This window comes from Ascaphus truei, chromosome 22 (genome assembly GCF_040206685.1).
Source record: "Ascaphus truei isolate aAscTru1 chromosome 22, aAscTru1.hap1, whole genome shotgun sequence".
Taxonomy (NCBI): Eukaryota; Metazoa; Chordata; class Amphibia; order Anura; family Ascaphidae; genus Ascaphus; species Ascaphus truei.
In genome coordinates, this window is record NC_134504.1 from 16,032,825 (window position 1) to 16,057,197 (window position 24,373).

Below are 24,373 nucleotides of genomic sequence, written 5' to 3' on the forward strand. Positions count from 1 at the left end.
CTTCCTGACCCCCTCTCCCCCCCTTCCTGACCCCCTCTCCCTCCCTTCCTGATCCCCTCTCCCTCCCTTCCTGATCCCTCCTGACCCCCTCTCCCTCCCTTCCTGACCCCCTCTCCCTCCCTTCCTGACCCCCTTTCCCTTCCTGACCCTCTCCCTCCCTTCCTGACCCCCTCTCCCAGCCTCCTGACCCCCTCTCCCTCCCTTCCTGGCCCCCTCTCCCTTCCTGACCCCCTCTCCCTCCCTTCCTGGCCCCCTCTCCCTCCCTTCCTGACCCCCTCTCCCTCCCTTCCTGACCCCTTCTCCCTCCCTTCCTGACCCCCTCTCCCTCCCTTCCTGGCCCCCTCTCCCTCCCTTCCTGACCCCCTCTCCCTCCCTTCCTGACCCCCTCTCCCTCCCTTCCTGACCCCCTCTCCCTCCCTTCCTGACCCCCTCTCCCTCCTGACCCCCTCTCCCTCCTGACCCCCTCTCCCTCCCTTCCTGACCCCCTCTCCCTCCCTTCCTGACCCCCTCTCCCTTCCTGACCCCCTCTCCCTTCCTGACCCCCTCTCCCTCCCTTCCTGACCCCCTCTCCCTTCCTGACCCCCTCTCCCTTCCTGACCCCCTCTCCCTCCCTTCCTGACCCCCTCTCCCTCCCTTCCTGACCCCCTCTCCCTCCCATGTTTTGGGGTGGGTGGCAGAGACCCTGACACTATAAGGGCTGCACTAAAGGAACTTTTTTTATAGGACCCTTTGCCCCATTCTCCCCCGCAGCCATTAACCCCAAGACCAGCGCTCTGGGCCACGGTGAGATGGTGAGTCTGGACGAGAGCCGGTTCCCCGCGCTGGAACTCAATGACCGGCGTCTGTCCGTGAAGAACTCCTTCTGCCGGAAGAATGGCATCTATACCAGGTGAGGCGGCGCGGCGCCCGACGGGGGCAACCCCCATCACCGGGCAGCGACACGGGAGGCTGGGCACAGCATGGCTGGGGCACGGAGGCTGGGCACAGCATGGCGGGGGCACGGGAGGCTGGGCACAGCATGGCGGGGGCACGGGAGGCTGGGCACAGCATGGCGGGGGCACGGGAGGTGGGCACAGCATGGCGGGGGCACGGGAGGTGGGCACAGCATGGCGGGGGCACGGGAGGCTGGGCACAGCATGGCGGGGGGCACGGGAGGCTGGGCACAGCATGGCGGGGGCACGGGAGGTGGGCACAGCATGGCGGGGGCACGGGAGGCTGGGCACAGCATGGCGGGGGCACGGGAGGCTGGGCACAGCATGGCGGGGGCACGGGAGGCTGGGCACAGCATGGCGGGGGCACGGGAGGCTGGGCACAGCATGGCGGGGGGCACGGGAGGCTGGGCACAGCATGGCGGGGGGCACGGGAGGCTGGGCACAGCATGGCGGGGGGCACGGGAGGCTGGGCACAGCATGGCGGGGGGCACGGGAGGCTGGGCACAGCATGGCGGGGGCACGGGAGGCTGGGCACAGCATGGCGGGGGCACGGGAGGCTGGGCACAGCATGGCGGGGGCACGGGAGGCTGGGCACAGCATGGCGGGGGCACGGGAGGCTGGGCACAGCATGGCGGGGGCACGGGAGGCTGGGCACAGCATGGCGGGGGCACGGGAGGCTGGGCACAGCATGGCGGGGGCACGGGAGGCTGGGCACAGCATGGCGGGGGCACGGGAGGCTGGGCACAGCATGGCGGGGGCACGGGAGGCTGGGCACAGCATGGCGGGGGCACGGGAGGCCTCCAAAAGGTCACATTTATTGGAAGGGTCCTTTTAACCTGTTCACTGCCAGACGGGCTGGCTTCTCTGGCATCAAAGGGGTCACCAGATTGGCCGAATCTCTGCTGAGAAACGAGTGGGGATTCTGTATATAGAGAGGTGCGGGATTCTGTATATAGAGAGGTGCGGGATTCTGTATATAGAGAGGTGCGAGATTCTGTATATAGAGAGGTGCGGGATTCTGTATATAGAGAGGTGCGGGATTCTGTATAGAGAGGTGCGGGATTCTGTATAGAGAGGTGCGGGATTCTGTATATAGAGAGGTGCGGGATTCTGTATAGAGAGGTGCGGGATTCTGTATATAGAGGTGCGGGATTCTGTATAGAGAGGTGCGGGATTCTGTATAGAGAGGTGGGGGATTCTGTATAGAGAGGTGCGGGATTCTGTATAGAGAGGTGCGGGATTCTGTATATAGAGAGGTGCGGGATTCTGTATATAGAGAGGTGCGGGATTCTGTATATAGAGAGGTGCGGGATTCTGTATATAGAGAGGTGCGAGATTCTGTATATAGAGAGGTGCGGGATTCTGTATATAGAGAGGTGCGGGATTCTGTATAGAGAGGTGCGGGATTCTGTATAGAGAGGTGCGGGATTCTGTATATAGAGAGGTGCGGGATTCTGTATAGAGAGGTGCGGGATTCTGTATATAGAGGTGCGGGATTCTGTATAGAGAGGTGCGGGATTCTGTATAGAGAGGTGGGGGATTCTGTATAGAGAGGTGCGGGATTCTGTATATAGAGAGGTGCGGGATTCTGTATATAGAGAGGTGCGGGATTCTGTATAGAGAGGTGCGGGATTCTGTATATAGAGAGGTGCGGGATTCTGTATATAGAGAGGTGCGGGATTCTGTATAGAGAGGTGCGGGATTCTGTATATAGAGAGGTGCGGGATTCTGTATATAGAGAGGTGCGGGATTCTGTATATAGAGAGGTGCGGGATTCTGTATATAGAGAGGTGCGGGATTCTGTATATAGAGAGGTGCGGGATTCTGTATATAGAGAGGTGCGAGATTCTGTATATAGAGAGGTGCGGGATTCTGTATATAGAGAGGTGCGGGATTCTGTATAGAGAGGTGCGGGATTCTGTATAGAGAGGTGCGGGATTCTGTATAGAGAGGTGCGGGATTCTGTATATAGAGGTGCGGGATTCTGTATAGAGAGGTGCGGGATTCTGTATAGAGAGGTGGGGGATTCTGTATAGAGAGGTGCGGGATTCTGTATAGAGAGGTGCGGGATTCTGTATATAGAGAGGTGCGGGATTCTGTATATAAAGAGGTGCGGGATTCTGTATATAGAGAGGTGCGGGATTCTGTATATAGAGAGGTGCGGGATTCTGTATATAGAGAGGTGCGAGATTCTGTATATAGAGAGGTGCGGGATTCTGTATATAGAAAGGTGCGGGATTCTGTATAGAGAGGTGCGGGATTCTGTATAGAGAGGTGCGGGATTCTGTATATAGAGAGGTGCGGGATTCTGTATAGAGAGGTGCGGGATTCTGTATATAGAGGTGCGGGATTCTGTATAGAGAGGTGCGGGATTCTGTATAGAGAGGTGGGGGATTCTGTATAGAGAGGTGCGGGATTCTGTATATAGAGAGGTGCGGGATTCTGTATATAGAGAGGTGCGGGATTCTGTATAGAGAGGTGCGGGATTCTGTATATAGAGAGGTGCGGGATTCTGTATATAGAGAGGTGCGGGATTCTGTATAGAGAGGTGCGGGATTCTGTATATAGAGAGGTGCGGGATTCTGTATAGAGAGGTGCGGGATTCTGTATATAGAGAGGTGCGGGATTCTGTATATAGAGAGGTGCGGGATTCTGTATAGAGAGGTGCGGGATTCTGTATAGAGAGGTGCGGGATTCTGTATATAGAGAGGTGCGGGATTCTGTATATAGAGAGGTGCGGGATTCTGTATATAGAGAGGTGCGGGATTCTGTATATAGAGAGGTGCGGGATTCTGTATAGAGAGGCGCGGGATTCTGTATATAGAGAGGTGCGGGATTCTGTATATAGAGAGGTGCGGGATTCTTTATATAGAGAGGTGCGGGATTCTTTATATAGAGAGGTGCGGGATTCTGTATATAGAGAGGTGCGGGATTCTGTATATAGAGAGGTGCGGGATTCTGTATAGAGAGGTGCGGGATTCTGTATATAGAGAGGTGCGGGATTCTGTATATAGAGAGGTGCGGGATTCTGTATATAGAGAGGTGCGGGATTCTGTATATAGAGAGGTGCGGGATTCTGTATATAGAGAGGTGCGGGATTCTGTATATAGAGAGGTGCGGGATTCTGTATATAGAGAGGTGCGGGATTCTGTATATAGAGAGGTGCGGGATTCTGTATATAGAGAGGTGCGGGATTCTGTATATAGAGAGGTGCGGGATTCTGTATATAGAGAGGTGCGGGATTCTGTATATAGAGAGGTGCGGGATTCTGTATATAGAGAGGTGCGGGATTCTGTATATAGAGAGGTGCGGGATTCTGTATATAGAGAGGTGCGGGATTCTGTATAGAGAGGTGCTGGATTCTGTATAGAGAGGTGCTGGATTCTGTATATAGAGAGGTGCGGGATTCTGTATATAGAGAGGTGCGGGATTCTGTATATAGAGAGGTGCGGGATTCTGTATATAGAGAGGTGCGGGATTCTGTATATAGAGAGGTGCGGGATTCTATATATAGAGAGGTGCGGGATTCTGTATATAGAGAGGTGCGGGATTCTGTATATAGAGAGGTGCGGGATTCTGTATAGAGAGGTGCTGGATTCTGTATAGAGAGGTGCGGGATTCTGTATATAGAGAGGTGCTGGATTCTGTATAGAGAGGTGCTGGATTCTGTATATAGAGAGGTGCGGGATTCTGTATATAGAGAGGTGCGGGATTCTGTATATAGAGAGGTGCGGGATTCTGTATAGAGAGGCGCGGGATTCTGTATATAGAGAGGTGCGGGATTCTGTATATAGAGAGGTGCGGGATTCTTTATATAGAGAGGTGCGGGATTCTTTATATAGAGAGGTGCGGGATTCTGTATATAGAGAGGTGCGGGATTCTGTATATAGAGAGGTGCGGGATTCTGTATAGAGAGGTGCGGGATTCTGTATATAGAGAGGTGCGGGATTCTGTATATAGAGAGGTGCGGGATTCTGTATATAGAGAGGTGCGGGATTCTGTATATAGAGAGGTGCGGGATTCTGTATATAGAGAGGTGCGGGATTCTGTATATAGAGAGGTGCGGGATTCTGTATATAGAGAGGTGCGGGATTCTGTATATAGAGAGGTGCGGGATTCTGTATATAGAGAGGTGCGGGATTCTGTATATAGAGAGGTGCGGGATTCTGTATAGAGAGGTGCTGGATTCTGTATAGAGAGGTGCTGGATTCTGTATATAGAGAGGTGCGGGATTCTGTATAAAGAGAGGTGCGGGATTCTGTATATAGAGAGGTGCGGGATTCTGTATATAGAGAGGTGCGGGATTCTGTATATAGAGAGGTGCGGGATTCTATATATAGAGAGGTGCGGGATTCTGTATATAGAGAGGTGCGGGATTCTGTATATAGAGAGGTGCGGGATTCTGTATAGAGAGGTGCTGGATTCTGTATAGAGAGGTGCGGGATTCTGTATATAGAGAGGTGCTGGATTCTGTATAGAGAGGTGCTGGATTCTGTATAGAGAGGTGCTGGATTCTGTATAGAGAGGTGCTGGATTCTGTATAGAGAGGTGCGGGATTCTGTATAGAGAGGTGCGGGATTCTGTATAGAGAGGTGCTGGATTCTGTATAGAGAGGTGCTGGATTCTGTATAGAGAGGTGCGGGATTCTGTATAGAGAGGTGCGGGATTCTGTATAGAGAGGTGCGGGATTCTGTATAGAGAGGTGCGGGATTCTGTATAGAGAGGTGCTGGATTCTGTATAGAGAGGTGGGGGATTCTGTATAGAGAGGTGGGGGATTCTGTATACAGGAAGAGCGCATGACGTATTTGGGGGGGGCGATGTATGGAGATGTTGGCGCGAATGCCGGTGCAGCCTTGGTGTCACCGCGCGGTGCGCTACTGAGCGTTCTGCGACTCGCGGATCCTTTTATTTAAGCGCCAAATCTTCCGATACCGCGTTAAAACTCGCGCCGGCGATTCTGGGTGCAGTAACGGGGGCTGCGTCTCGCATCGATATATCAAAATACTGTCCCGCTCTGGGGTCAAACATGGCCGCGGCCAAGTCTCCGCCGGCGTTCTACCGCAGCCGCGCCGCCGCAGGCCTGTTTGCCATGGTAAATTCATTTAAGGGTTAATTTAGCTGCTGATGTTGGAGTTTAAGGATAGGGGGGTTAAGGTTAGGTTTGGTTTGTAGGGTGGGAGGTTAAGGTTAGGTTTGGTTTGTAGGGTGGGGGGTTAAGGTAACGGGTTAGTTTTTAGGGTGGGGGGTTAAGGTAACGGGTTAGTTTTTAGGGTGGGCTGTTAAGGTAACGGGTTAGGTTTTTAGGGTGGGGGATTAAGGTAATGGGTTAGGTTTTTAGGGTGGGGGGTTAAGGTAACGGGTTAGGTTTTTAGGGTGGGGGGTTAAGGTAACGGGTTAGTTTTTAGGGTGGGGGGGTTAAGGTAACGGGTTAGTTTTTAGGGTGGGGGGGTTAAGGTAACGGGGTAGGTTTGTTGGGTGGGGGGTTAAGGTAACGGGTTAGTTTTTAGGGTGGGGGGTTAAGGTAACGGGTTAGGTTTTTAGGGCGGGGGATTAAGGTAACGGGTTAGGTTTTTAGGGTGGGGGGTTAAGGTAACGGGTTAGGTTTTTAGGGTGGGGGTTAAGGTAACGGGTTAGTTTTTAGGGTGGGGGGTTAGGGTAACGGGTTAGGTTTTTAGGGTGGGGGATTAAGGTAACGGGTTAGGTTTTTAGGGTGGGGGGGTTAAGGTAACGGGTTAGGTTTGATGGGGTTTTGGGGTAGTGGGGGGTTTCCTGGGTGGGAGGGTTCCCAGCGAGGCGTGAGTCACAGAGGGGGCTATTTCTTGGTTCCCTTTTCTCCTTGATATTCCTGTCTCGTCCCCGCAAGCTGCAGCTCCCTCCTCCCCGCTGGCGGGAAGCACAAAGCCTGCTCTGTTACAGACACTACACAAGAACGAGTTGTTGTAGGGGGCTTGGGGGGGGGGGCTTTTGGAGTGTTACTGGCTGGCATGGGGCTTAAAGCAGCAATCCAAGCAGTATCCTACGTGTGTGTTTAAATACAGGCGGGCCCCACTTCTCGGCATTTCGTTTCTCGGCGATCCGCCAATACGGCGGTACCGAGAAGGGGAGCCGCCATGTCCGCGTGTGCGCTGAAGGGGGAGCGGCCGAGTTCGTGCAGAAGGGGGAGCGGGCGAGTTTGCGCATGCGCAGAAGGGGGAGCGGGCGATTTCACGCACATGTAGAAGGGAGACGTCCGAGTTTGCGCATGCGCAGAAGGGGGATGGCCGAGTTCGCGCATGCGCAGAAGGGGGAGTGGCCGAGTCCACGCATGCGCAGAAGGGGGCGGCTGAGTCCGCGCATGAGCAGAAGGGAGAAGGACGAGTCCGCGCATGCGCAGAAGGGGGACGGACGAGTTTGCGCATGCGCAGAAGGGGGAGTGGCCGAGTCCGCGCATGCGCAGAAGGGGGGCGGCTGAGTCCGCGCATGAGCAGAAGGGAGACGGACGAGTCCGCGCATGCGCAGAAGGGGGACGGACGAGTTTGCGCATGTGTAGAAGGGGGACGGCCGTGCCCACGCATGCACAGAAGGGAAAGGAGAGCCGGAAAATCGCCGGTGGACATAGCAAATGCTATGTTCCGCTTTTGGGCGATTTTCGCTTTCTGGTGGCGGCCTGGAACGGAACCGGCCGTATGAGCGGGACCCGACTGTAAATCAGTTCTATAGTATTAGATAATACTTACTACCTTTTTTTATTATTATTCAACGTTTAATGCCATTTTTAATGAGTTTTAATATACTGAGCCTCCTTTGATTTCTATAGCAGGCTTTAGCCACCTCCCCAGCAGTGCAAGATCTTTGCAACACTTTCCTGTTTGGGATCATTTGTTGCCAAGTTTCCCAGCAGTTTGAGCTGCAAACTGTAACAATAGATAATGTTACCTTAGTGATATAAGGATACATTGTAGCTGCTGAGTTACACTGACTGAAGGATTGATTTGAAACTGAAAGGCGGCCATTTAGTGAACCCAGGGAAGCAGGATCTTTGCTGATCGATCACGGGAGAACCAATCAATCGTCAGCTTAGGTAATTAGTTTTCAATAAAGGTAATCAAAGGCGGCGTATATTAAAACAAAGAAATATATATATATTATTATTTTCTTAAGCCTGTTTAATTATCTCTTTAACTGCGACTGAAAGGATCCTACCAGGAATCTGTGCGTCCGCCTCTGCTTGGGACCGTTGGACAGTAAGGGACTTAGTATATAGAATTATTGTATCCCCTTCCCTGCCAGTAGGGCCAATGAGGCCAATGAGGGGATAGTTAGTTGTAGTATATAACAATGCAGCCGTCGTGCGCTGAATACAGAATAGCACAATCCTAAATAATGGGATTCTAGGTTTCTTGGTTCTCAAAATAGCTTAAAGCGCCGATCCAAACGGGGAGATGTTTTTCAGATTATTTTTTTTAAAACTTACTATTGAAACAGGGGGTCTCCGGGGCTGAACCTCAATCATTTCAGCCCGGCGACCCCCTGCTTCCCGAAATATAGACCTCCGTAGGGGGTGCCGGTAGCCGTTCGGCTAGCAGGGTTCATGTAATGGCGGCGTTTCAAAGCCCCCGCGAATGGAATTTGCCGTGATACCTGGACCCTGGGTGCAGCCGTTTTCCGGCGCCGAGCACCGCCCCCCCTACCCCCTGGCTTTTTCGAAAACGTGTAAACCCGCGTCCTGCGCGTTCTAATTCCAGGTCCCCCCCGCGGCCCAGCCCGGGCAGTCTGCATTATTCCGATGAGGACGTGGCCAAATACAATGACCTCATCCCAGCGGAGAGCGGCAGCCTGACCGAAAAACCCTCCGAGGTGTCCGACTCCCAGGTGAGAGGGGCGGCGTGGGGGGGGGGCGGGCGGCGGGGGGGGCGGCCAGCGCGGGCGGACACCATACCAAGCAGTCATCATAGCCAGGGCGGCCAACTCCATTCGTCAAGGGCCACCAACAAGTCAAGTTTTCAGGATATCCCTGCTTCAGCACAGATGGCCCAACCACTGATTGGGCCATCTGTGCTGAAGCAGGGATATCCTGAATACTTGACCTGTTGGTGGCCCTTGAGGACTGGAGTTTACGGCTCCTGCTCTAAGCCTGCAGTGTAACTCACAGGGGAATACGGATACAATACGTGGATATTATTACATGAGAACGGTAACACCGTCAGGAGCCGCAGGCAGCAGGCAGGCAAATGCGGGAGCATGGCGTGTACGTAGAACGCAGAGGGCAGAAAGGAGACGGGTCAGCGCAGAGAGATTAGAACAGCGCTGTAAGGAGCGGCAGAAGAACCGTGTACTAATCGAGCAGGCGTGAGAGCGAGACACACACACCTCTGCATAGCAGTGTCCGTGTACACCTCCCCATGGGCAGACACACAAAGCAGCAGGGGTAACACAATGGTTACAGTAACCGCATAATGCCTGCAATTGTTCCACGGTGAAAGCTACACTTTTGATGTGACAGGGAGTTCCCCGCCTAAAGCCACACGGTGCAGGGTGTGACCGGCGCTGAACTGCGACACCGTGAAAAACAACACGCAACGCGCTGACCTCGGAAACACAATTGTTTGATGCCAAATAACGACCCAGGACAAAGGCAGAACTATTCTGCAGCTGCCCCCCTAGAAGTACCTCCCTGCGGTGCGGGAGGGTTTCACGGTGAAGTCTGCCATTAGGTAGACGGGTTTCTGTTGTTGCTGTAACGACAGAACGACCCCCTTCCTGTGACCCGCCGTTTACCTGGAGATAAAAGCTGTCGGTGGAACTTTCTCGGCATCTTTGCCGGGTTCGGTTTCGGCGGCTGGAAGGCGACACCGCGGCCGGCGTAGCGTTGTGAGGCTGTCACGTAGGACTCGGGGCTGCACGGGGAGAGAGCGGCAGTGTCCCCTGGGCCCGGGGACCCACTTATCACAGAACCAGTATCAGCCCCTCCAACATTTGCAACGGGAAAATAGGTCGACTTTATTTGCTATGTCAGTGCAGGATTGGGGAGCGGACAAGCGACGCTCCCTAAGGACGGGGTTCTCAACGCCAGTCCTCAAGACACCCCCCAACAGGACAGGTTTTCAGGATATCTCTGCTTCATCATAGGTGGCTCAGTCAGTCCTTGCTTCAGCACAGGTAGCTCAATCAGTGGGTCAGACGAAGGCGGAGACACTGATTGAGCCACCTGTGCTGAAGCAGGGATATCCTGAAAACCTGACCTGTTGGGGGGGTTTGAGGACTGGGGTTGAGAAGCCCTGCCCTAAGAAGATATTGTAACACCTGCAATTCACAATATGCAGAGATCAGATCACCAATAACGTGTATTTTGGAATTTTATATATTCATCCCCACGCGTTTCACCACTATTGCTTCGTCAGTGGTTGGGTGTCTCCCCGTCATTGCTATAAGTATTAGCATTGTTTCTAAGGCTGCGGTTATAGTTCCGGCGACGCGCACTGCCAAAACAAATACCTTGAGTCCAATGAATCTGGTCAGAGTGCACGCGACTGTGCGGAGGCGCGACGGAGAGGCTGAATCTTGAGGAGACAAATCCATTTGTTTTTTGAGTGCGACGGTCGCGTCACGCGAGTGGTTCAGCCAATGAGGGCGAACCGCTTACGTGACGTCACTGCTTCGCCCCCCGATGCCTCCTGCCTGCAGTGCATCTTTTGCGTGCGCACCGCGTGTGATGTCGCGCGAGCATGCACTATAATCGCGGCCTTAGTCCTACATCCACTGATGAAGCGATAGTCGCGAAACGCGTTTGCATGAATTGAGTCCCTCACAGCGATCCGTGCCCTAGGAGTCGGACTGACGCCTAACTACTAACGCAATTAACTAAACGTATTAGTGGACTTATCTGTGGAACGAACCCCCGTAGACATTTCATGGACTGTATGATTTATTTATAGTAATGCATGAGTTATTTACCTGTATCTTTTCCTGTTCTTTCCTTTACCCCTCACGTCACCCGACACATAGTTATCCTAACACCTCCAGGGACCTCTGTTTCTTTCCTATTGATATATCAATATGACACACACATACACAAACACACACACGTGTGTGTGTGTGTGTGTGTGTGTGTGTGTGTGTGTACACACACACACACTTGAAGTGGGTGTTAAATCGCCCATAATCATCTAATCATTAGCAGATCAGTCATTAATCTCCCAGATACTTTAATTAGCTGAAGACTCTGAGCTTCAACCCCTGGCAGAAATAGGTACAGCTGAAGTTACGAGATACAGGGTATAAAGAGGCAGGCGCAGCGCCTGCTAAACAGCTGCAGTTGGAGGGTATGGAGTATTGCAAAGTGCAAAACATGTCATTCATGAGGAATTTGTGGAGTTATCTGACACAGACACCCAGACACCCAATGTCAAACATCTGCACTTCAAGGTCCGATAACAGCTTGATATGTATCCCCTGCTATCTGCGATTTCCCTTAACACGGACACTGTATGTGCTGGGAACCTGCAGGCTGCATGTGCATGCAGGGAGGACACTGTGTGTGCTGGTAACCTGCAGGCTGCATGTGCATGCAGGGAGGACGCTGTGTGTGCTGGGAACCTGCAGGCTGCATGTGCATGCAGGGAGGATGCTGTGTGTGCTGGGAACCTGCAGGCTGCATGTGCATGCAGGGAGGACGCCGTGTGTGCTGGTAACCTGCAGGCTGCCTGTGCATGCAGGGAAGACGCTGTGTGTGCTGGTAACCTGCAGGCTGCATGTGCATGCAGGAAGGACGCCGTGTGTGCTGGTAACCTGCAGGCTGCATGTGCATGCAGGGAGGACGCTGTGTGTGCTGGTAACCTGCAGGCTGCCTGTGCATGCAGGGAGGACGCTGTGTGTGCTGGTAACCTGCAGGCTGCATTTGCATGCAGGGAGGACACTGTGCTGGTAACCTGCAGGCTGCATGTGCATGCAGGGAGGACGCCGTGTGTGCTGGTAACCTGCAGGCTGCCTGTGCATGCAGGGAAGACGCTGTGTGTGCTGGTAACCTACAGGCTGCATGTGCATGCAGGGAAGACGCTGTGTGTGCTGGTAACCTACAGGCTGCATGTGCATGCAGGGAGGACGCCGTGTGTGCTGGTAACCTGCAGGCTGCCTGTGCATGCAGGGAAGACGCTGTGTGTGCTGGTAACCTACAGGCTGCATGTGCATGCAGGGAAGACGCTGTGTGTGCTGGTAACCTACAGGCTGCATGTGCATGCAGGGAGGACGCTGTGTGTGCTGGTAACCTGCAGGCGCATGTGCATGCAGGGAAGACGCTGTGTGTGCTGGGAACCTGCAGGCTGCATGTGCATGCAGGGAGGACGCTGTGTGTGCTCGTAACCTGAAGGCTGCATGTGCATGCAGGGAGGACGCCGTGTGTGCTGGTAACCTGCAGGCTGCATGTGCATGCAGGGAGGACGCTGTGTGTGCTGGTAACCTGAAGGCTGCATGTGCATGCAGGGAAGACGCTGTGTGTGCTGGTAACCTGCAGGCTGCATGTGCATGCAGGGAGGACGCCGTGTGTGCTGGTAACCTGCAGGCTGCATGTGCATGCAGGGAGGACGCTGTGTGTGCTGGTAACCTGCAGGCTGCATGTGCATGCAGGGAGGACGCTGTGTGTGCTGGTAACCTGCAGGCTGCATGTGCATGCAGGGAGGACGCCGTGTGTGCTGGTAACCTGCAGGCTGCATGTGCATGCAGGGAGTACACGACAGCCGTATACCCTCCATCTTATTTCTTATGTCCTGTACCTGTAATGGCTGAGCGAACTCGAGTGGACTTATATAAAGATGTATTTATTATTCAAAATGGTCGACGTTTTAAGAGAGTTCTAGGTTGGGCCCATTTATCTATGTCCTTGTGTATGGCCGTGGCAGTAATTCCAATATCGGGAGGGCCCCTTCCTTGTTATAGGTGTACCTGTTCCTGCCTGAATGCCAGACTCAGGTGTTACACTGCGTCTCCCGTTGGTTGAGGCTCGGAACCTTCAGCTAATTACAGCATCTTAAAGCTCAATGATTGGCTCGTTAAAGGGAAGTGATTATAACTGTGTATATATCCGTACATACAAATAAACCCGGAGTTACACGTGTGTTACTGGATTAATATGATCTTTACATAGAATACATCCTTTGTGCGTTTGCTCACTGGCCGGGAAGCGCCCGTATCCCACACCGACAGGGAGAACTAAAGTATTTCCATGTGCTCGGTGCTGGCGCCAGCTCGCTGCACACGCCCCGTGCCCGTGTAACAGAACATTACTACGGGAACCCGGCTGTGTGCTACACTGGGTAAACAGACCGCACCTTCCCAAAGGCAAACGGGACGCTGGTTCTGCAATCCTTTGCATAGAGGTAATCCCTGGCTCTCTCTAGGGAGGCCAGCGGGAAGGTATGCAGCCTCCCGTTTCTCCTTATATACAGGTATCTGCGAGCAGGGCTCCCAGCCACTTCTAATACACATACCTTGCCCCGTCACACACGTAGTTGGGATGAGACCCAAGGGGTTCATATAATCGTGTACACGCGCATCAAAGTTCCTAGTGTCCGAGTTAATCCGGGCTCAGTCCGGAGTGGAGCACAAACCGGACCGGGAAGAACACGAGGGCTGTTCAAACCCTCAAAGCTGTGTCTTCTTGTATGTATATCTTTATATAGCGCCATGCGGGTACACAGCGCGTCACCGCGGTAACACACGGGACATAATATAATAACACATACTGGGAATAAGCGCTTCAGACATAAAAGCAACCATGGGAGGCGGTCCCTGCCCCGAAGAGCTTGCAATCTAACACTTTTAATAAAAGTATTATTGATCCGAAAACAGAAGAAATTCATTCGTGTTATATACATATCTAGCAAATGGAAATATAACTGTATGCTCGTTTGCATGCCTTAGACAGGTCTGCACCCCCGCCTTTCACCATTATCACCCAGCACACAGCACTTCCACTGCAGCAAGGGATTCTGGGAAATGACATGCAAATGAGCACACAGTGTCACCTTTTGCTTCAAAACCATATAACATGGTCCCCTGTAAGCTTATGCTTGCTGCATTTCACAGCTTTGAGCACAGCCTGGGTTAAGATGCATAGCCAGTAAGCCCACCAACAGACAGCCGTTTCGACCTTAATGGGTCTCCTCAGTGTGGGGTTGGTTACACTGACTATGCAAAATGAAGCAGGGATAGGTTTCACCACACTTAGTTAAGTTATGGTGGGTAAAAAAAAGTGACAAAAACCCTCCACAGTAATGTGTGTGTGTGTGTGTGTGTGTGTGTGTGTGTGTGTGTGTGTGTGTGTGTGTGTGTGTGTGTGTGTGTGTGTATCTGCAGTTGTTTGATCAACAATTACTGTACATGTAGCCATTGCTTAATATAGAACTTGTAATGTATTTCTGTCATTGGTTTCCTTAACTAAATCGAAACGTAGTTTTAAGAAAAGATTTTTTGTTTTTAAAGTATTTTTTTCACTTTGAAAAGTCCGTTGTTGTGTTTTTTTTCTTCTTGTCCCTGGCCGTGGCGGGGTTAATGGCACGCCCGCTATGTGTAACTTGTGCGTGTGTTTTTCTTCTTGTCCCTGGCCGTTACGGGGTTAATGGCACGCCCGCTATGTGTAACTTGTGCGTGTTTTTATTTATTTTTTGCTTTCCCAGGGCAGCGACAGCGAGTACGAAGTGGATCAGAACCAGCAGAAATCCCACTCGTTTGTCAACCATTACATCAGCGACCCGACGTACTACAACTCGTGGAGACGCCAGCAGAAGGGCATCTCGCGGGCACAGGCCTACAGCTACGCGGGCAGCGAGCCGGGCGACCCCGAGCCCTGCGTTCTACCCAGCAGCAACTGCAGTCAGGAGGGCAGTTTGTACAGGCCCAAATCCAGCCGGACACCCACACCTCAACAGCCCCCCAGCCTCCCAGCCCAACCGAACCCCATATACCGCCCCCCCAGCAGCCTCGCTCCCGCGTCCCGAGCCCCCATTGCCGGATTCTCTTCCTTCGTTTGATGTCGAACGGTTCTATCGTCTCACCAATATTTTGATTTTCTTTGAATTGTAAAGAGAAGCGGATATATATTAAAACAAATCTATATATATATATATATATACATATATATATGTGGGAAAAGAGAAGAGTTTAAAGGACATTGTGTGGGATACAATCAGTTGTAGGTCAGTATCTTCTTTTTGCTGCTTCAATTCTATGTAATATCCCAAAGGTTTGGGTTCCAAAGTGACAAAACTTAATGAACAACTAAAGGATCCATTTTGTAAGGAAACATTCTCCTCAGTGGCGAGGAAAATTGCTGCTGAGAGCTCAAAATGGCCACCAGGGCCTGGGACCTTTCATGGTTCTTTCAGATTACTCATACAGGGTTTCTGTTCCAAGGATTATTTTGTCAGATTTGGTTTTGCTGCAAAACATATAGAAAGAGATAAAGGGTGCGGCCTCCATGTTGAATTCAAGATGGCCGCCACAACCCAGCGGGATGCTTCCACCATTGGTTTGAATCACAAGTATGGAGAGGTTCACAGAGGATTGTTTTGGTCAGAGCTCTCCTTGGACATGCAAAGATGGAACAGGGACATGTGTGGAATCCTTAATGGTCCTACGGACGCGCCAGAAACGTCCGGAATAACGAGTTATCACCACACGGAATGTGGGAAGGAAAGCCGGGAATAATAGGCAGAATATACCAGGGCTGACTTACTTAAATAGAGCGGGTAAGCGGGTGTACTAAGCAGCTCGCCCCTGCCAAATGGGGCATGAAGTGTACTGCAGCTGCCATCTTTAACACTTCCAGTGCCAAAATCAGGTCAAACCCTCTGACATGTAACCCTTCTTCTACCAGATGGGGCATCATTGCATTGGCAGCCCCTCGGTGTAAGGGTCTATAAGTTAGGGGGGGAGGGGGGCGGCAGATGGTCTCGCCCATGTCATAAATGAACCGATATTTCAGGATCCGCATAAAACGTCTGTTTATTGTTATTATTTTGGGGGTAGTTTTGCTGATTCGGCGTATCGCTGCGGAGATCACCCGAGTCCGGGGGGGATTTTGGAGGATGCTACATGGGGCTGGTGCCTTGGGGTTCTGCCCCGGTCCTTAGAATTTAGGCATTGCGCACAACCAAACAGTATTAAAAGGAGAGGGTCTGCGCTGAGGTGCTAGAGCTTTGTCGGTGCGCCTCTCGGAGTCTGGGCAGGAGCCGTGTTATATCAGAATTGCAGTTTTTTTTATATATATATGATGTGTGTGTTCACTTATTTATCAGCTAATCAAAGGGTCACCAGGCAGTCCCACCCTTACCCCCTTCTCTGCTAGGGAGGGTCAGAAGGGGGTAACGCGTAGTTATCAATACGTCAGCTTCCATTCACTTAAGCCAGGCGTGGGGCAACTCCAGTCCTCATGGGCCGCCATCAGGCCAGGTATTAGGGGTTGTCCCTGCTTCAGCACAGGTGACTCAATCAGTCCCTGCTTCAGCACAGGTGGCTCAATCAGTCCCTGCTTCAGCACAGGTGGCTCAATCAGTCCCTGCTTCAGCACAGGTGGCTCAATCAGTCCCTGCTTCAGCACAGGTGGCTCAATCAGTGGCTCAGTCTTTGACTGAGCCACTGATTGAGCCACCTGTGCTGAAGCTGAGATATATTCAAAACCTGACCAGTTGGTGGCCCTTGGGGACTGGGTGTTGGCCCGCCCCTGGGTTTGGTCCTAATTTAACATGCAGTCAAGTGGTCCGCCCTGTTCCCGGAGAACACATTTCCCCATTCATGCGAATGGAGCAGACATCTTCTCCAGCACCGGTGAGGCGGCGTCACCGTGTATGGGCCGGGAACTGCACTGTTGCCAACACCTCATGCTTATTGAATAAAGACTTTCATGCCGAGTTTTCATTATCACTGCAAGTTTCTGTGAAGTACCCCAAGTATTGGGAGAAGGTTACAATGAGCTGAAACTGCTAGTTTTATTAGGGAACGGGGGGGGGAGGGGGAGCTTTTTTTTAACCCCTTTGTTACCACAAAGGGTTCATCCTCATATGCTAACGCAATAATAAAACAACAATCAAGGGACATTAAACCCATTAGCTGATGCAGAGAGGGATACATTTGTTAAAAAAAGCTGGGACGGTCCGTTCGTATTAATTAATTGAGGCGCGTTTATGCCGGAAGAAGGCGCTGCTTGAGATTAGATTGCCGTTGGTCAGTGGTTAAATGTGTGCTGTGATTATAACCCCTCAACTGCCACTTGCCATCCCAGAATCCTTTGGGAAAGAAGTCACGCTAAGTCCGGCATGAGGTTACCGTACGACTGCAGGTTCAAAAAATAGGGGGGGGGTTTCTTCGGACTAAAAGTTGCAGGGAAGATGAGGTTGAAGAAACGCTCGGGAAAATGTGCAGTTTTTGTTATTATTACAGATCATAAAGTAGCCAATTTTGGATGGTCAGCATTTAATCTACGTCCAGCTCGACCCTTCCGGGCGACAGAGACAGGAAGAAGTGACCGGGGAAGGGGATTGTTAAAGGAGGGGTGAGTGTAGAGGTTTTTGGGGTCAGCATTTTAATGTTACAAGGTGATTGGGGGGCAAGAGTCAGAAGACTCCTTTAACCCCTGCAGTGCCTGGCTCTGAAGCGATTGACGCAGCTTGATTAACAAGGGCGAAACCCTGGCTTTTTGTTTTCGCGCCGTCCCATCTCCCTTTGCTTGATCCGTGCACACACCCCGCCTGTCAGGCGCCCCTGTTAGAAAGAAAAGGGGCCGATAAGGAACGTGAAACCCGCTGTCCGCTTCAGGTTCGCCGTGTTTACATAAACTCATTTTAATATACAAGAGGAGTGGTCTCCTGTTTGGGCCTGGCGGCCGCTCCAGTCGGAACGGTCAGCCACATGGGACCCCTGAGAACGAGTCGGTGCCCCTCACGTGGCAGTTTAAGGGTTCCTTTAGTTGGGTTCTATGTGGGGCTACTCCCGTAACGGAAAGACCCCAAAGAGATAAGGTGGGTGGGCCACTAAGGTTCGGTGAGGCCTAGCCCAGGGGAGCGCAAACGTTATCCCCTGCTGGCTGTCCTGTCCGCGTACCCCCCACCCCCACACTGTGGTTCCCGGTGTCTGGGCGTCATGACGTCACGTTGCCATAGCAACGCGACGTCACATGACCCCCGCGGTCATCGCGACGCGTCTCCAGGTGCCGGCTGAACCACGGTAAGTGAGGTTTACAGAGGCCTCCGCCGCTTCCCCCGGCACCTTCGGGAAGCGCGCGGGGGCCCCTGTAAACCCCGCGTCCCCCCAGTTTGCGCACCGCTGGCCTAACTCACCGAGCTGGAGTAAACGGCCATTGAAATGAGTGCCGGATAACGCCGGAACAGTGGCATTACCGAACCTTGACATGTCCCTGTATTAGGCTGAGGCCTATAGGGAGATAGTTTAGAGCAGGGGGGGCCAACTCCAGTCCTCAAGCCCTCCGCCAACAGGTCAGGTTTACAAGATATCCCTGCTTCAGCACAGGTTGCTCAATCGGGCTCAGTCTTTGACCTGACCAGTCACTTGACCTGTGCTGAAGCAGGGACATCCTTAAAACCTGTTTGGGGGGGGGGGAGAGGGGGGCTTGAAAACTGAGTTAACCCTTTGCAGAGTTGCAGTTTAAAGCTCAATCTAATATGTAACATTGTTACTCTGTTACTCTGTTACTCCTGCGCTTCCATCACGATGGTGAATTGCGTATCCTACCTGGGTGCGGCTTCCAGGCCACGGGACCCCAGAACAGAAGCGACACACCGTTCGGACGCAGACGTCATCGCTGGGTAGCGTTTTGTTTTAGCCTTTCGGAGATCTCTCGTTCTTTCCAACGTGATGGGAGCGAAACGCGCAGCGGCTTCTAGGGGAGATCGCTACTTTAAAATGGGGTTCTTCGGTTGGAAGCGGGGGGTCCACGGAGCTGATCCACGTTCATTTCTACCCAGGGGACCCCCTGCTCGCAGAGATACTCGCCTCCGTGGGGGGTTCCCGGTCACGGCTCCGCAGGTTTGAAGCTTCCGGTCACACGGGCCAATAAGAATCTGTGATGTCAAGTGTGACGTGGGAGCTTTTGATCCGCCATTTCGATAGCCCCGCCGGAGCTGCTACCTGTACCCCCCAACGGAGGTACGTATCTCAAGAAGCAGGGGGTCCGCAGAGCTGAAATTAATGCGGTTCAGCTGCGGAGACCCCTCTGCTTCAATCCTGTGACGCAAAAAAAAGGGGGGGGGAAGCAGGAGGGCGGCTTTATCCAAGAGAGAAAGGGCAACACTGGGGTTGTGTGGGGTCACCTTTAGTAAAACTCCAGCATATCTCCTGAGACCCTTATGCTGTGAACTCGCTTCCCGGCGCTGGTGAAGATATCAACTCCATTCTATCCTCTCCCGTGCAGGAATCGAGCTTCACGGCCTATAGTCTAAGGGCGTGAGTGAGGGTCAAGGTGCTAATTATGATAGCTCCTCCCGGCCGGATCAACAAGGCACCCCGCCGTGTCATCGTTCCGCCTGCTAGGATGGCGCTGTTCCCCGAGGCATTTAAGGTAAATGCCGGGGGTCCGCGCGAGGCCTCTGCAACCTCAACTTACCGGGGCTCTGTAGTCTTCTGAACTTGGGAGGTCATGTGACGCACGCGTCGCCACGGTAACGCGCGTCAAATGATGCTGCGGGTGACATCACCTGACCCGCGGCGTCATTTGATGCCGGGTCACAGGGAAGGGGGGGGCGCGAGCGCTTGGGCTGTCGCACAGGTGGGGGCGCTTGGGCTGTCGCACAGGTGGGGGCGCAGCTCCAAAACTTTGCGTACCCCTGCAATAAAAAGTATACCCCCTCCTCCCTCTCCCTCCATTGTTACTACATGGAAGAAAGAACCTGCGTGCCCCCCCCCCCCACCCTCTGTGGGCTGTAATTGTTTTTAATACATTGGGTTGTTGTTTTTTTCGGTTTTTTGTTTTTTTTACTAATCTTCGATGCATTTTTTTTTTATACTTTCTATTTTATGTTGGAATTTCCTAAACCAGCGATTCCCAACGTTTCTTACACAGCGCTCCCCCCTGCGAGAAAATATCAGTCCCGCGAACCCCTAATGAATAAAACTTATCACGATTCCTCAGACTGTCGCTAACACTGTGACCGATCCCAGGCAGTATCGTGTCCTGAGCGCGTGTGGGGAACACACGCTTATTAATCCCCCAAACTGCCCCTCAGTGTGTGCAGGCAGCATGGGGGGTTATAGCCGCCACCCACTGCGGGAGCTTCCAAAGTCACGCCCCACAATGCCTTGCTGCTGTGGATGCAAAGCATTGTGGGGAGCCATGTCCTGCTGCAAGTGACAGCGATACCCCCTGCTAGGGTGCAGTATGGGGCGCAGTCCTCACACGGGGTCAAGACCCCACTATACTGCCTGGGAGACGCCATTACATAATTATTTTAACCCCTAGGAGACACCTCACCTAACCCCCCGTTGGAAATCGCTGGGCCGGAGGAATCTTCTAGAGTTGAGAACACTCCACTTCAAGAACAGAGCTGCAGCAAGAGTATACGGACTATTATTTTTCACATATATATCTTATCCGTAGGGACGGGTGGGATGAGCACAGATTATTTTCGTCTTAGTTTGATAACCGATCTTCCACTTCTTCACATGCTGGAGTGGAAGTGTTGTACCCACTACTTCTTTTTTGCTTTAGCGGAAACTCACAAACCCCCTCCCCAATGCAAATCGAAATAAAACATTTATTTTTTTGATGAAAGTATATAATAATAATAATAATAATTTTTTAAAAAAAGATGGGAACTCTATATCAACAAAGGGGGCTGAAAAAATTATTTTAGATTATATATAATATATTAGGGTTGCCAGGTGTCCAGTATTGAACTGGACTGTCCTGTATTTGGACACTGTCCAGTAATAAATGAGAGGTAATACTGGACGTGTATGTATATACCGGTATTACCTCTCTGGGCGTGTATCTGTATACCGGTATTACCTCTCTGGACGTGTATGTGTATACCGGTATTACCTCTCTGGGCGTGTATGTGTATACAGGTATTACCTCTCCTGACATACTGACCTGACCGGCTTGGGGGGCCGCGGGATTCCCACGAACAGGGCTGTTGCTAGGGAGCTGGTCAGCTTCCTCCATCCTGATTGCCTGCATTGCCCAGCAGCAGCCAATCAGGAGGTGGCAGGAGCCTGGGGTGGGGCCAAGGAGAGGAAACAGCATGGATTGGAGGGGGGTGTCTACAGAGCGTTGCACCATTCACCATTGTGTTCAGTATTTTTTTAAGAAACCGCCTGACAACCCATAAAATATATATACATACACACACTCTCACTCTCTGTGACTGATTAATGGCATTCTTGTGGCATATACCGGAGCGGGAATAAGATGGAGCTTGTTATATACTGCAGTCTAGCACTTATAGTTGCTGGAGAATGACATTACAAGGGCAGCATGGATATGGCATGTTGGTTAAACCCGGAGAGAGGTTACAACCCCATCAGTCCCCGAAGATCGCGAGTATATATCATTTAGCATATCTGACAGAACTCCGCAGGTCCACGGACCCAGAAGATTGAGGTGTTCGGGGGGGCTCTGGTCCCAAGAGAATAAAACGTATTTTTGTAAAGTCAGTGGGTGAGATTTCCATTGGCGTCTGTGCGCCTGCTGGTGCTGAGGATGAGCGCGCTCCCCTCCCGGTGGGACAAGGCTGTCCGATGAGTGAGCCTCACTCTAAATTAGTCATTCTCCACTCCGGCCCTCGAGAGCTACCAACAGGTCAGGTTGTGAAGATGTCCCTGCTTCAGCACAGGTGGCTCTATCGACTGAGCCACTGATTGAGCCACCTGTGCTGAAGCAGAGACTGAGCCACCTGTGCTGAAGCAGGGATATCATGAAAACCTTACCTAGTGGGAGGGTCTTGAGAACGAGTTGAGAACCCCTGAGTTAGGGAAATAGCGTATTATATATATATATAAAACAATCCAGGAACGGTGGAATTCTATAACCAAACATATCTTCCAGGGTAATTAGGAATCTGCCTTTAATGAAATCCTACAGTGTTTTACCGATATAATAATAATAATAATATATATATATCCGTCGCGATGATAAATGGAACTCCCTCTCCTGGGCGTGACCAGTTTAAAGGATTTGCGATCCAATGTGCGTTGATTATTGGGATTGGTGTAATAATTGGCATTATTTGGGTTTGCAGTGACATGGAGCGTGCGCCTTCTTTAACCCTCGCCAGTGCTGATGGGACTTGGTCCTGCAGAGCAAGGAAAGTCCCCCCTCCGGCACACACGGGGTTAATAGTGGGGCGCGGTCAGCGTGGTGCTGTTTTGCAGTGACACTATCGTTCATCTCCCGGCGGGCTGGGGGGACGCATTGCGGGGGCAGCAGTGTATGTCCCGTCCTCTAGGCGGGAGGGGCGGAAACGATCCCTTTTCACATACTCCAAAGTGATTTCCAAATGTTTTCTTGTGTCGGCCAACACGATCAATGAAATAAAACGTGGAAGAGCTAAAGAAAAAAAAATGTCTTTTTTTAAAATAAAATGTTTAAAACAAAAAAAAACGTCCTCGGGAGTGTTTCATTCTAAGTGTTATGGTGCGCCTGCCTGGCGTAGGGGTCCTTGCTACGCCCCCTCCCTGTGCTGCTACATCACACGTGAAGAAGAGACTACTGAGGTTTGGATAGCTCAGTGCTCAATAATACACCAAAAAAAAACTACTCTCACACATGTTCATTAAAATATGTCACAAACTGCCATAAACGTTCACGTCTCCCGGACACAGACAGGAAGTAGAACTTGAGTCCGCGCTCATCGAGATTGCGTTTTAGTTCTTTGCTTACTTTAGTAGAGCTATGCTCGCCCTTTCCAGCGCTGTTTTTCGTTTTAAAACCGGATGCTCCGTTCAGGAGATAGAAGCGACTGGAATATTTAGTGCCCGGGAGGTTAAAATGGAGCCCAGTGCAGTGTAAAGGTTACCATGGCAACCTCCGTAGCTAGAGAGTAATCATTTTTTTACATAGAGGTGGGAAGTAGGGGGTCTCTGACGCTGAACCATGTTAATTTCAGCAGACCCCTTGCTTTCCACCTAGGGAGGAGTTATTTACAGGGAATGCCCCTTTAAAGAAGCTGTCCACCATAACTTAATGGCCGCTCAGTAGGAAGCCACAACTGATAATCTTGCAGCTTCCTATTGCCCTGAGATTTGACAGCCATTTTGTTTCCCCGGAGGGGAGATTTAAACCTAGTAAACACACTTTAACCAGTACAGTTACAACAGTATATCAACCAGGGGAGCTTCGCCCAGGGGCTCCCCCTGTAAATAAAATGGCAAAGTAAGAGGGACTGAGCCTTTTAAGGTGACAATATGGGCGTCCTTATTATCTCTACTGTTGGGTCTCCTTGTGTGTTGTAGGGCATGGTCTTTCAACCAGGGTTCCCCAGGCGACCCTAAAGAGTTCCCTGCAAATGTCGGGTCATCTGAAAGTTGTACCAAATACAGAAGAATTTACAATGCATCTGATCTCAGACGCGCTATTAGAGAGGGTTGGGGTTCCTTACAATGCATCTGATCTCAGACGCGCTATTAGAGAGGGTTGGGGTTCCTTACAATGCATCTGATCTCAGACACACTATTAGAGAGGGTTGGGGTTCCTTACAATGCATCTGATCTCAGACGCGCTATTAGAGAGGGTTGGGGTTCCTTACAATGCATCTGATCTGATGCACTATTAGAGAGGGTAGGGGTTCCTTACAATGCATCTGATCTCAGACACACTATTAGAGAGGGTTGGGGTTCCTTACAATGCATCTGATCTCAGACACACTATTAGAGAGGGTTGGGGTTCCTTACAATGCATCTGATCTCAGACACACTATTAGAGAGGGTTGGGGTTCCTTACAATGCATCTGATCTCAGACGTGCTATTAGAGAGGGTTGGGGCTCCTTACAATGCATCTGATCTCAAACGCGCTATTAGAGAGGGTTGGGGTTCCTTACAATACATCTGATCTCAGACACACTATTAGAGAGGGTTGGGGTTCCTTACAATGCATCTGATCTCAGATGTGCTATTAGAGAGGGTTGGGGTTCCTTATTATACATCTGATCTCAGACGCGATATTAGAGAGGGTTGGGGTTCCTTACAATGCATCTGATCTCAGACGCGCTATTAGGCCTCGTTCAGGGTGCCAGCTGCAGGAGTTGGAGGGAGGGCGGGAGGGCGGCAGTGCGGCAGTTTGCTGGGCGATCTGTGTTTATCCCCCAGCAGACTTTTCAGCGTTGAGGATGGGGCGGGGTTACACACGGCAGGTTAAGTATCGAGGTTGCAGTCATGAAATCATTCTGAAGAATGATTTCATTGGCTGCCTAGGTCCCTGTGACGCTGCTGCAGCTCCAAAAAACGAAATTTTCGTTTATT

The 24,373-nt window shown here is 51.7% G+C and overlaps 1 protein-coding gene across 1 annotated transcript; it reads left to right on the plus strand.

Annotated features, from left to right (window-relative positions):
• The first annotated feature begins 727 nt into the window (after positions 1-727).
• Positions 728-15,902, plus strand: LOC142472880 (protein sidekick-2-like). The gene is made up of 3 exons (XM_075580080.1): positions 728-889; positions 8,658-8,784; positions 14,583-15,902. Exons 1-3 carry the CDS (start codon positions 789-791, stop codon positions 14,934-14,936), a joined length of 582 nt encoding a protein of 193 aa, XP_075436195.1. The 5' UTR covers positions 728-788; the 3' UTR covers positions 14,937-15,902.
• Positions 15,903-24,373: the final 8,471 nt, after the last annotated feature.